General features: G+C 41.9%; 1 protein-coding gene across 27 annotated transcripts in view; it reads right to left on the reverse strand.

Moving 5' to 3' along the window:
• Positions 1 to 14,069, reverse strand: part of LTBP1 (latent transforming growth factor beta binding protein 1) — a 460,290-nt gene that overhangs the window by 262,603 nt on the left and 183,618 nt on the right. For 11 of the 27 annotated variants that reach the window (XM_086327484.1, XM_086327487.1, XM_086327483.1 and 8 more), the window contains one exon: positions 9,868 to 10,035. The exons of 2 other annotated variants lie outside the window; for them this stretch is intronic. In XM_086327484.1, the coding sequence (XP_086183610.1) occupies positions 9,868 to 10,035 (168 nt within the window). Of the gene's footprint in view, positions 1 to 9,867; positions 10,233 to 10,322; positions 10,500 to 14,069 lie in introns of those variants that run through there. 14 more of the 27 variants (XM_086327505.1, XM_086327503.1, XM_086327498.1 and 11 more) reach the window with 4 other exon arrangements.

Below are 14,069 nucleotides of genomic sequence, written 5' to 3' on the forward strand. Positions count from 1 at the left end.
GGAAAGAACACACACTTTGCGACACTGTGTTGCAGACTCCAAGGAATTTTGAAAGGTCATTTATCCTAGGCTAGCCTAGACTCCTTTAAGAAGTCCCATCCACCCCCATGATATAGGCCAGACATGGCTTAAAAGGAACAATCGATCACACATGCCTTTCTCACAGCCTCACAGACTGCTGAACCCTCTTTTACCTAAGGCTTTTTTTCAAACTGTCCCAACTACAGACATACATTCTATACTACCCACTCAGGGTATCTTCAGTATACATTCTATATAGTGTAGTATATATAGTATATACATTCTATACTACCCATTCAGGAATCTTCACCTTCAGTCAAATAGCATCTCATTTTCTCCCGATTTTGGCTTTTAGTGTTAACCTATTGGCCCTCTTTGGTTGAACCACCATTCCATGAAGCCCCCTTCCATTCATTACCCTCCCCCAACACACACAGACACACACACCCCTGCCCTGATCCACCTTTCCATGAAGCCCCCTTCCACTCAGTGCTGCTGCTGCTGCTAAGCCACTTCAGTCATGTTCGACTCTGCGACCCCATAGACAGCAGCCCACCAGGCTCCCCCGTCCCTGGGATTCTCCAGGCAAGAACACTGGAGTGGGTTGCCATTTCCTTCTCCAATGCATGAAAGTGAAAAGTGAAAGTGAAGTCGCTCAGTCATGTCCGACTCTTAGCGACCCCATGGACTGCAACCTACCAGGCTCCTCTGTCCATGGGATTTTCCAGGCAAGAGTACTGGAGTGGGGTGCCATTGCCTTCTCCGTTCACTACCCTCCCCCAACACACACACACACACACACACACACACACACACACACACACACACCTGCCCTGATCCACCTTTCTATGAAGCCTCCTTCCATTCACTACCCTCCCCCAATACACACACACACCTGTCCTGATAAACAGAACCAATTTTATTTCCCTTACTTAAAAGCTCCATGCCAAAAATCATGTCACCTGTCTAATACAAAATAATGTTAAAGAAGTTACAGCTTTTCTGGTAATTTGATTCTACATCTAAGACCCTATCCTTGTTGCTATAAATAACCAAGACTCCTTTTGCAAAAATCCCAGGACCATTTTTTCACCCAGAGGACAAGACTTACTTGCCTCTATCCTCTGTAGATAAGGGTCTTTATCTACAGGTACTATTAAATGATTTCCTGATATAATACACATTGCTAAAACCAACCCAAAATGACATTTGGGAAAGTCTGAATAAATGCTTCTCACACCAGCCTTTGGAGAGGCTCTACAGCTTAAATAACACAACAAACACAGTCACAGAGTTAGATTAATAAGTTTGTGATGTTCCCTCCAAGAGCTCATCACTAGCTTCACTTAAGTCTTTGCTTAAATAGCGTCTCAGAGAATCCTTCCTGACATACTTGAAGTAGTGATCCAGGCCTTCCACCAACGCTCCCAAGCCTCTCCCCCTCTCAACGTTTCATCACAGTATCTATCACTACATGACATTATATCATAAATTATGTTTCTGGCAAAATATTTTTGGTAGTATACATTTGATAGTAGTATACACTCACTCAGTTCAGTTCAACTGCTCAGTCACGTCCAACTCTTTGTGACCCCATGAACTGTAGCATGCCAGGCTTCCCTGTCCATCACCAACACCCAGAGTTTGCTCAGATTCATGTCCATCAAGTCAGTGATGCCACCGAACCATCTCATCCTCTGTCCTTCCATTCTCCTCCTGCTTTCAATCTTGCCCATTCCAACGAATCAGCTCTTCGCATCAGGTGGTCAAAGTATTGGAGCTTCAGCTTCAGCATCAGTCCTTCCAATGAATATTCAGGACTGATTTCCTTTGGGGTTGACTGGTTGGATCTCTTTGCAATCCAAGGGACTCTCAAGAGTCATCTCCAACACCACAGTTCAAAAGCATCAATTCTTCTGCACTCAGCTTTCTTTATGGTCCAATTCTCATATCCATACATGACTACTAGAAAAACCATAGCTTTGACTAGATGGACCTTTGTTGGCAAAGTGATGTTTATGCTTTTTAATATGCTATCTACATTTTTCATGGCTTTTCTTGAAAGGAACAAGTGTCTTTTAATATCATGGCTGCAGTCACCATCTGCAGTGATTTTGGAGCCCAAAAAAATAAAGTCTCTAACTGTTTCCATTGTTTCCCCATCAATTTGCCATGAAGTGATTGGATGCCATGATCTTAGTTTTCTGAATGTTGAGTTGTAAGCCAACTTTTTCACTCTCCTCTTTCACTTTCATCAAGAGGCTCTTTAGTTCTTCTTTACTTTCTGCCATAGGGTGGGTCACCTGCATATTTGAGGTTATTGATATTTCTCCCAGCAATCTTGATTCCAGCTTGTGCTTCATCCAGCCCAGCATTTTACATGATGTATTCTGCATATAAGTTAAATAAACAGGGTGACAATATACAGCCTTGATGTACTCCTTTCCCAATTTGGAACCAGTCTGTTGGTCCATGTCCAGTTCTAACTGTTGCTTCCTGACCTGCATAGATTTCTCAGGAGGCAGGTAAGGTATATTCCCATCTGGTATTCCCATCTCTTGAAGAATTTTCCATGGTTTGTTGTGATCCACACAGTCAAAGGCTTTGGCATAGTCAATAAAACAGAAGTAGATGGTTTTCTGGAACTCTCTTGCTTTTTGATGATCCAGCGGATGTTGGCAATTTGATCTCTGATTCCTCTGCCTTTCCTAAATCCAGCTTGAACTGGAAGTTCTAGAAAATGTGGAAGTTCTCGGTTCACATACTGTTGAAACCTGGCTTGGAGAATTTTGAGCATTACTTTGCTAGAGTGTGAAGTGAAGTGAAGTGAAGTCGCTCAGTCGTGTCCAACTCTTTGCGACCCTGTGGACTGTAGCCTACCAGGATCCTCCATCTATGGGATTCTCCAGGTAAGAATACTGGAGTGGGTTGCCACTTTCTTCTTCAGGGGATCTTCCCAAACCAGGGTTCAAACCCGGGTCTCCCGCATTGGAGACAGACACTTTAACCTCTGAGCCAGTGAGATGAGTGCAATTGTGTGGTAGTTTGAACATTCTTTGGCATTGCCTTTCTTTGGGATTGGAATGAAAACTGACCTTTTCCAGTCCTGTGGCCACTGCTGAGTTTTCCAAATTTGCTGGCATATTAAGTGCAGCATTTTAACTGCATCATCTTTTAGGATTTGCGATACCCTCTTGGAGAGTACACTCACTAGTTTGTAGTTTTTTAATTTTTGGTTGAATATATGTGACATAAAATTTACTATCTTTACCATTTCTAAGTGTACAGTTCAGCAGTGCTAAGTATATTCATATAATCTTTTGATTGTTACCTTCAAACAGAAACTTGGTACTCATGAAATAATTCCTTATTTCCCCGTTTTCACCAACACCAGCAACAACTACTACTACTCTAAGAATCTGATTATTCTAAGCATTACGTAAGTGGAATCATATTTGTCTTCTCATGATTAGCTCATTTCACTCAGCATAATGTCCTAAGGTTCATACGTTTTACTGCAACATATTTTTAATATAGCAGGAGAGCAAGGACTTTGCCTATCTTGTTCATTGCTATATTCCTAAGGCCTAAACCAGTCCCTGGCACACAGTAGGTGTTCAATAAGTATATATGAGATAAATTAATGTCCCCAATGCAAAGTCTTTTATGGATGCTTCACAGCTTAAATAAAGGAAATGCTCTACATTATGATATTTACTAAGTATTAGAAGATAATTTGAGAATGCCAAATATATTTCAGAGTAGTTGGACAAGTTCATAACCACTCTAAATTGTCCAAATGAAAGCAACCATTTTCTTAATATTGTATTGGCTCATCTTTCAAAAACATACAGCCTGTACAATGCATTAAGGAGGAAATATATGTGCCACTTCAAAGAGTGACGTGTTGCTTTCCCCTGGTTTCTGTGCTGGATGACTGTCAAGGGATCTGAACAATGACAAGAAGGTGAAGGCCTGAGTGTCTGACCTAAGCTGCTCCCCCAAGTCTCAATTCTTCTCCATCCTGAGCAGTGATGCTGGTTTATTTAATGCCTCATTAAGAGTGAATTTCCTTCCATCCTTATGAGGAGAACCTATATAACGAGTGTATTATCACAGAGGCTTCCTTTCCACCCCACAACACTATGGTGTTGAGATGGCTTTGTGCCATACGTGGGGAGATCCCCAGTGTAGGGCAGCAAACCAACCTCAAAACAGGTGAAAGTGGCTAGAGGCTGTTGGCATAATTATGGGCTGTTCAAAGCTTAGATGATTAGACCACTAGTTTCCTGCCTAAAAAACTGAGAAACCTTCCCTCTCTCTTCTTCAAAATGACAACCTTTTCAGAGAACTCTCCTAGTAAGTTCTGAAAGACTAAAATCCAAATGCTTAAGCTTGAAATTCAAGGTGCTCCATAGCCTTGCTCCAGTCTACCTTCCCAGCCCCGACATCTAGTATATTACCACCTTTCGAGTTTATATGTAACTCCTCTCAATTTCCATATACCACCTGTGACCTCTTGTTTCCAGGTCTCAGTCTAAAGTGTTCATTCTTCCTTCCCATCCATCCTTAATTGGGGATGTATCACCGTGTCAAGCTGCATCATCCCCATCAGTCTATCATCAGACAACAAGCATTTACCCAGCTCCTCCTAGAAGCCAACAGGTTTAGCAGCTAAGGAGAGCATGAAAACCTAAACAGAAAAGTCGCATGCCATCCCTTCTCTCTCAAAGTATTCTTCCTCAGCTAGAAGTGGTATCTCCTCCTCTGGGGTCCTGCTAAGCATTTTCTACCTTAAACGGGGGTTGTTTATACATATTCCTCATCTCCGCCTCAAAGCATAAGCTCTTAGAGGACAGTTTATGATTTTTTTTTGTTCTGGAAATTCTAGCACAGTGTTGTCTACCTGATTCCTTAACATAGGAGGCACCACAGGAGGATAAGAGGCTTTTAGACTCTGAAATAAAAAACCTGACTTAAAGTCATCTTTGACCAAACCACTAAAGCCTTGGAACTCATATCTACAAAATATGGATATTTACCTTGCTCAGGGGAAACAGGAACCAAACGAAATAACATGGGGTCATAGTGCTTACTGGGTTAGCCAAAAAGTTCATTTGGGTTTGTCCATTAGCCTGAACAAACTTTTTGGCCAACCCACACATTATCAAATACTTTTTGTCAGTATTCAATTGGTGCTAACAGAACATGAGTCCCTCATGTTCTCCGCAGAGAAAATAGCATCACAGAAACCACATGTGCTAGTTTAGCAATCATGATTGCCTTTCACTCTCTCTCTCTGCAAGTAAGTTATGCCAGACAACAGTATTATTTTATTTGAAATATTCTGGTTGTGACAACATAGAATTTCTATATTCTTCTTATTAGAAGAACTTATAACTATAAACAACAACTTAAAAGTCCCAGGAGGTCATCTTCATGACATCCCCATGAAACGCAAAGAATCCATTAAAACAAACAACAGTTAATCTGCTGGCCCACCCAACTCGGGATATGCTTCCATCTTGGAAAAAAGGCAAAGGCACTTTCTATTCCAAAGCTGCTTTTTGAGATAGTATGCAGGGCTGTGTGGTTTCTGAGAGCTTCCACCATGGCACACAGGGCCCAGGGCCAGATGGTGAAGAAGGTGATGGCGCAGTCCATCGATCTCATCTTCAGACACTTGCAAATAGATCTCAGATTCAGGTGTAGCTTTACGAGCAAGTGAACATGCATATAGAGGGCTGTATCATTGGTTTTGATAAGCATATGAACTCGCATTAGATGATAAAGAGATTCATTCTAAAAGTTAAGAAAACTGGGTCAGATCATGCTAAAAGGAGAGAAACATTACTCTGTACCACAGTGTCTCCAACTAGGAATGATCAGTGAAGCGAGAAATCACTTGGCAATATGGTGTGTTTTTTAGGCATCCTTCGTTAGAAATGTACTAAAACATGTATTCATATTGTTTAGCTCACCCTCATGTTATTGCCCTCTGGAGGAGGGCATGGCAACCCACTGCAGTATTCTTGCCTGGAGAATCCCCGTGGAGAGAGGAGCCTGGTGGGCTACAGTCCATAGGGCTGCAAAGAGTCAAACATGACTCTCTGCGACTCAGCAGTAACAGCATGTTATTACCAGATGACAAAAAATGCTGTGGGATTGTTTTTAATCAAAAAAAGAGAGAGAGGTAAAGGCAGGACAGTGCAAGGAAGTGTGCCTCCAAAAAAAAGTCATATTTAGAGTGTGCTTCACAGAAGATTCCACTTAATGCAAGTATTCTGTTATATCATGTCAACATCACATTCACAAAATAGAGATTATCCTAGAATCTCAGAGTATTTCTTGTGGACATCATCTTCATCCAGGCTTCACTTTTAGAGTCAAATTAAGTAGAAGTTATAGTTATTTCTCCCACTGAATTACCAGGAAAAGAGACTATATGCTTAATGGTCATGAGAAAAGCACCTGCCTCTCACATCTGAACAGTCCTGACTCACAGTCACCAAGACCAGAAAGACAACACAGAAGCAGCACCAAAAACGAAAGAAGGAGGGGACTGCCCTGGCGGTCAAATGGTTAAGACTCTGCACTTCTATTGCAGGGGGTGCGGGTTTAATCCCTGGTGGGGAACTAAGATTCCACATGCCATAGGGTGCACTCCCCCCGCCCCCAGAAAAAAAGGAACCAATGTCACCCCTGTGCCTGCTATAACCCTCAACCTACCCACTATCTAACCTGCATTGTGTGGACGAGTGACCTGGACCAGGACAGGACCGAGAGCCAGATGAGCACGACCAATGGACACGAAGAAGCCAGTGTTCAAATCCAGGGCTCTTAAACACCAGTTGCTTATTCTCTGTTGTAACATCCAGCCTACTCAGAAAACCTAACTCCCTCAGGTTCTTCTTTTACTTTATCCCTCCTACACATCACAGTCAGACACCAGGGAGGTAAAGCAGACACGAGGAGACCTGGGCTCTAGCCCCATCTGGCTGACTTGCGTAACGAAGGGAGACTCACTGAAGCCAGTGTGCCTCAGTTTCCTTGTCCAAAAATATGGTGACACGAACATCTATTCTACCTGGACATCACCATGGAAATGTTAAAACTTGTTTCTGCTATTCTGATCATCAAAATGGATTATTTAATTAAGGTACCTTAATTACAAAATCTATATTGTTTTCCCTGTATTTTTTTTTTTTTTTTGACTCTTTGGGGGCAGAAGTCAGCAAATGCTGGCACTAGAGTCAAATTCAGCCCATCGAAGGCTACAATGCAGCCACACCCATTCCCATACCTACCATCCATGGCTGATGTCACCAGGTCACACAGGACAGACTGTGACACACACCGTGTGGGCTGCAAAGTCTAAAATATTCACTCTCTGGCCCCTGAAAAGTTTGCCAGCCCCCACATCTCAGTAGCCTTAAACATCAGAGGCCAAAAAGTAGCTGACAAATTACATTTTGAATTTTCCTCAAACCACTATTTTCCATGTAACACATCTTATTTGTCAAAAGATTTAACACATTGTGTGTGTGTGTGTATATATATACAGAGATACATATAGATATATATAGTACATATAGAGAGTGAGGAAAACCAATTAGAAAACCACTTTCTGCAAGTAATAAAATCATCTAAAACCAGTACATCTCAAGAAGGTATCTTAGATGCCTAAAAATGAATTTCTGAAATTCTCTATTTCTAGCAAATCATAATCTCCAAAGTCTACCAAAGTACCATCTTAAACAAAATAATTTTAAAAACTTGTCTGTCAAATCACCCTGTACTGGAATTAAAGTAGAAAAGAGAAACGGCTCAGGGTATAAATGAAACATTTCCCATAATTTCCGATGTGAAATTATTCATTACTCTGCCCTCTTCCTTTTATTATTCCTTCTTAAAATCAAACTACTTTGTCAATCCTTTTGTGGCAGAGTTGAGTTTTGGTTCTAAGATTTTTCAGTAAATAGCTGGGCTCCGTTTTGTATTTTGAACAGGCTGTGTGTATCCTGTTCCTAAACATCTGCTTAAATGCCAGAGAGGAAAGTGTGCAGCGTGTTTTAACAAGTAGACTTCCTCTGCTCCTCAAAGCCTTCAAATATTTAGTTTCGAAGTGAATACACCATAAGCCAAAAAATTACCACCCACCCAATTACTCTGTCATTTCTACTGTAAAGCTTTATGAAAAGAGACAAAAGGAAGAGAAGCAGACATTATCGATGATGGAAAAGGAAGAAAAGCAATGAGAATAAGGAAGGCAATCAAGGAAAGTAAAAATGGAAAAAAGCCATTTAGCTCATAATAACCTAATTGGGAACTTCTTCTCCCCTTCCTTGTCTATAGCCCTCCAAAAATGCCAAAAAACAGTTTCGCTTATTACTGATAAAGAAGAAGTCCAAAGGTTTTTAGAGATGGACTGAATTTTAGAAGCCACTAAATAGAAACCATTTATTTTACGGGCGAGAAAAACTAAGGTCCAGAAATATTAACTGTCACATCCCATGGATTAGCTAGTTAGCAGCAGCACCGGGATCAAAATCCAGTTTCCCCGATCATCAGTTTAAACACACTTCCCATTAGACTCAGCTCCCTGCCCTGCTAAAGCATAATATGCCATTTGGCACCTAGCAGCTAAATTCTTCTTAAAAATATGTCCGAAGTACCCCGATCATCACCAGGAAATTAACAATACCCCTTTAAATAGTATCTATGGGCACATGTTTTTTCCAAGTATAGACTATCAAGAACAGTGCTTCAACCTCCAAAGAAACCCGAGTCACAATAGAGCAGCAGGATAATCAAAGAGCTAATGAGGACTTAAACTGCTTCCTTGTATTTGGTCTTGATGGAAATCAGTTTGAAATAGACACCCCCCCCCGCCCCCTAGACACATGCTCCCAAGACTAAACAGCAATATTCCATAAAAAGACCAGATCTAGCCAGTGTTATTATCTGTCTGACATTTGGGTTATTCTTGTGAGTAACTCATAAAGTAACGTGGGTGTCTGTGATTATTTGAGTACACATGGCAAACCATAATTGGTCAAAAAATAATAAAAGACATTTTTCCGTGACAAAAATACCGTATTGAATGACAACATGGCAGTGTGACAGCATTCAGTGGACTGCAATACTTTCTCCATTTACAAAGTAGTAAAAAGAAACAAGAATGTAAAAGGAAAAGCCTTTTTGCAGTAACTACCATAGTTCATATTTAGATTATGAAAGATTAAAAGGTTTTAAGTGCTGACAGTGATCCAGGAGCATATCTTCCCCCAAATCCATGTCATACATCAAACTTATAATTTTGCCTTTTGATACACAGCAGAAACGTGGCAAAAGATGCAAGTCTGTATCCCTTTCTACAACTGAAAACACACATATTTGACAATTTTAAGAAATTTTTTAGAACCTGGCTATTCATAAAAGTTTCATCACCACCACCCAAATTTCCTCATATAAGTCAAATCTAACATAAATTCGACTTATCACCAAGCAGATAAAATCTGAAATGGGTCAATGCAAGCTGTACATCAGGGTCTTAACTTAAAGCCTCTTTCCTCCTGTCTCCCGATACCTCCCCATCACCACAGGCTGTGTCCATGATAAGTAACCAAGGGTAATACTCTCCTTGCCATCTCTCTCAGAAACCAAAAACCAAGTTAAAAATGATTCTGAAAGTAATTTAAAAGATCTAGTGAAGGCAGCATATTCGTACTGGTAGACAGAAACCCATTCAAGCAGACAGCAGTGTGAATGGAGGGGGTGTCTAAATGCTACGATCTCATCAAACGCTAGTCGGTCAGGACAGTTAGGGACCGTGGAGGAACTCACCCACTCGGAAGTTCGTGGCTGTCAGGGTGTCGGCAGCGTGACCATTCTCACTAATGAGAGTGGTGGTGTTCCCCTTCTCACAGCTGTTCTGACAGCTGCCCTTGGTGCAGGTCACTTTACAGATGCTCGGAGTAAAGACCACCTTGATGCGGCCAGTGTGGTTACTCACTAGGAGCGGAGGCAGAGAGAAAAAGAACAACAAACACATCAGCTTAGTATCCATGAACTTGCCTTGGAAGGTTTAAAAAAAAAAAAAGGAAAAAGAGAAAGGAAGGAGAGGGGGAAAGAGAGAGCCCACAACCCGACAGGTTTAAGGAAAGAGGGAAGCCTTTAGTGCTCGCTGCTCTGTATCCAGTGGTGTCTCTGAAACAGGAGTAGGAAGCTTAGCAAACAGAACTCTGGGATGCACTCCAAAACCACATTTGAAGTCGAGTCACTGGAGTGGGATTACTAACCACAATGCTGCACTTTATTCACGGGCAGACAAAGAGCAGTACGGAGGGCACGACAGATGAAAGAGCCAGCCCTGACAGGCAGATGTAACGCACAGAGGTTGGCCGTGCACCTAGTGCTGAATAAACTCCTGTGTCCTCGACGTGCATACTTTCCCTGTTCCTCCACTTATTAAGTCACTATTTGCAGCCCGACCCCTGGAAATGTTTTAGGCATGCGGCATGTCTGAAAACATCTGTCTCAAATCTCCTGGCACTCCCAGCTGAAGTGATCAAATCCTGTGACGCAGCTGCGGGAGCCCAGTGCTTTTTCACAACTCTGGGGCACTCTTTCTCCATATAAAATTTTTCAACCTACATTTTGTTTTACTGTGAACAAGGTCCATCTAAAAAAAAGGGAGGCCAAGTCCCTGGGGCTAAAAGGTTGGCCTCTGTTAAAATGCCATCCCGGAGCTCTCACTGTGGCTCTTCACACACCACCTAAAGTAGGTATTTCTTTCACTCATACAGCCCTTTAAGAAAAAAAAAAAAAAAAACACCAGGTGCTACCACCTGTTACAAGACAGAGGCAGCATAACATCATAGAATTGGCACCCATCTTCAAGTCAGATTCTGGGTGGTAATCCTGGCTCTACCGTGCTGTGATCTTGGATCTGCCATCTCACTTTTTCTCCAAAATTTGAGAGAATTAGAACTGATATTTTCCAGCCAGTTTTAACTTGCCTGGTTTATCCGGGGTCAGCAAGCTATGGCCCTGGGATCAAATCTGGCCCACTGTCTGCTTTTGTAAATAAAGTTTTATTGGAACACAGCCACTCATGCATTTCCGTATTTACGGCTGCTTTTGTGTGGTAACAACAGAGCTGCACAGAGAAGAGATGACTTCATCCAGAACTGTCACTTGCAGCCAAGCCCCAGTATAAACTCTGGCAAAGCACAATACAGAAACCCTATTTGGAGTTCCACATTTGTGGAATGCCCCCAGCCAGGTTCTTTCACTTCCCAGGGGCCTAGGCAGAAAACAAAGATGGTAGCAGCAGCTGAAGAGAGTGGAAGAGAGATGACTCTTCTCTGAAGCTTTAAGGCTGGTTGGAAGCAGTGCTCTTCCTGGTGTCACTGTGTTACTGCTGTTGCCATAGGAAACGCCTGCCGTTGGGTCAGCCCATCTCCTGCCATCCCCTGCCCAACAGAAGAGATTCTTCCCCCATTACACTGCTTTGTTTGACCAGGATTGTATTTTCAGACAATCATCCAAGAAGCCTCTATAGGCCCTCAACAAAACGTGGTCAAATCTGAGCTTGGAAACAAAAACATTAAACCAAAGGAGCCATCAGAATTTCAAGGTTGGAATGGGGCTTCAAATATATCCTGACTTCTTTTATTTGAACATCTGTAGGAACAGGAAGCTCATTACCCACTAAGATGGCACATTCTAGTCATGAGCTGTTTCTCAAAAATGCTATTCTTAAGCTGAAGTTATGTCCTCACAGTCGGCTATACGCATTAATTCTAGTTCATCTCCCCTCACGATCTAATGCCTCTTTCACATAGCAGCCCTTCAACTCATCAAAGATATTACAACAGAAGCCAAGAAGGCTGACGTTACAAGGGATCTGAGAAGATCCACTTGGGTTGGCCCTCTCACTGAAAAGAAAATGATTCTTCTGGAGCAGAAATGCCCTCAATTCTTTTCAAATGTTTTTCTAAGACTGTTTCTCATTCACCAGTGGTTCTAACACAGATCAGGATACATACTCTGGGGTGGGGAGGTATCTTAGTGGCCTACCAGGTTTTCCAGGCCCTTCCAAGAAGGCACCCAGAAACCTTTTCTACAAGGAGCTACACAGTGAATATTTTAGAGCCGTAGGCCTACAGGACTCTGCTGCAACCATTCAACTCTGCTGCTGTAGCAGGAAAGCAGACTGTGAAAAATTATATGTCAATGAATGAGTGTGGCTGTGTTCCAATAAAACTTTATTTAAAGAAACAGTTTTCAAACCAGTGCTTTACATGCTTTCAGGACATTTAAAATTTGGGGTGGATTATGAAAGTGAAAGTGTGTTAGTCGCTCAGTCGTGTCAACTCTTTGCAACTCCACGGACTGTAGCCCACCAGGCTCCTCTGTCCGTGCAATTCTCCAGGCAAGAATATGTGTTGCCATGCCCTTCTTCAGGGGATCTTCCCAACTCAGGGATCAAACCCTGGTCTCCTGCATTGCAGGATTCTTCACCATCTGAGCCACCTCATACATTTTAAAAACTACAATGGAATGCTGATTCTAAAACAGACAAAACTCACCTAGTTTTATTTTTTTTATTTTTTTACAGTAGAAGGAAAAAAAAAAAAATCAGCTTAAGTTGTCAGACCACGCTTACAAATATCTTGAGAACACTTTGTGTGTCTAAGTGTGTGAAGCCCAGGGGGAAAAAAGGAGACAACATCATCCCACTTCAAAAGAATATAAACTTCTATTTTTTCTGGCTCCTAGTACAATAATGAAGATGAAAATGGTGTGCCAAGTATTTTGTCTTCTCTGGCATTAACTCGTAGTATCAGCAGCTGCCATGCAGATGCCCATCCTGTTACCTAAATTATGCTCACTTAGGTGAACTGAGACATCCAAAGAAAGCAAGTCCTTCATCATTATTCCCATTTTACCTCCCAGCTACAGTAGTCACTTTATAGGCACTTGAGATTCTCTAGGCCTATTGTTTTTAGTATGTTTCTTGGCCAAAAAAAATTATTTTTGGCCTAGAATTATCTGTATTTTCAAAAGACAGAGACAGTTTCACATGACTTAATTCTGAGTTTTTAACACTCACAACTTCTTGGAAATAGAAGATATATTTTATATTTCCCCCCTTGTGTTTCATAAGTATCCTACTATAAAGTAATCTAATTCTAAAACAGACATTTGTATTCTCAATGGATCCTGTGTCTACAGAAGCATTTACAATATTTCTTCACTATAATTAGTTTTAGTTTTCCATATCAATCTGAAAATCAATACTGAAAAACTCAACTGTTTGACATTTTGTCACCCAGAGCTCTCAGAGGATCTGCGTAGACATTAAATGCATTAGAAAATAGTCTTACCTATGTTCACTCCTTTCAAATCATTTCCTCTTCTTTAAAATCATTTCATCATATCTAGGGTATTATGTGAAGAGTAAGTTTCATGATACAATACCGAGTTTGAAATTCTTGGCATGTGATGAGCTGAATTTACTCATCTCTCAAGAGTTCAGTCGGAGAAGGCGATGGCACCCCACTCCAGTACTCTTGCCTGGGAAATCCCATGGACGGAGGAGCCTGGTGGGCTGCAGTCCATGGGGTCGCTAAGAGTCAGACACGACTCAGCGACTTCACTTTCACTTTTCACTTTCATGCATTGGAGAAGGAAATGGCAACCCACTCCAGTGTTCCTGCCTGGAGAATCCCAGGGATGGGGGAGCCTGGTGGGCTGCCGTCTATGGGGTCGAACAGAGTCGGACATGACTGAAGTGACTTAGCAAGAGTTCAGTGGGAATTCATTTGGTCTTTAAGAGGCATCTCCCTCAAAAGCCTTGAATAAATTAATACCCAAGGGCCCCGTGAAAGAGAAAGTGAAAGTCGCTCAGTCGTGTCCGACTCTTTGCGACCCCAAGGACTATAAGTCCATGGAAGTCTGCAGGCCAGAATACTGGAGTGGGTAGCCTTTTCCTTCTCCAGGGGATCTTCCCAGCCCAGGGATAGAACCCTGGTCTCCCG

Source organism: Bos grunniens, chromosome 11, assembly GCF_055505025.1.
Source record: "Bos grunniens cultivar Pamir isolate PY7600 chromosome 11, Bosgru_T2T1.0, whole genome shotgun sequence".
Taxonomy (NCBI): Eukaryota; Metazoa; Chordata; class Mammalia; order Artiodactyla; family Bovidae; genus Bos; species Bos grunniens.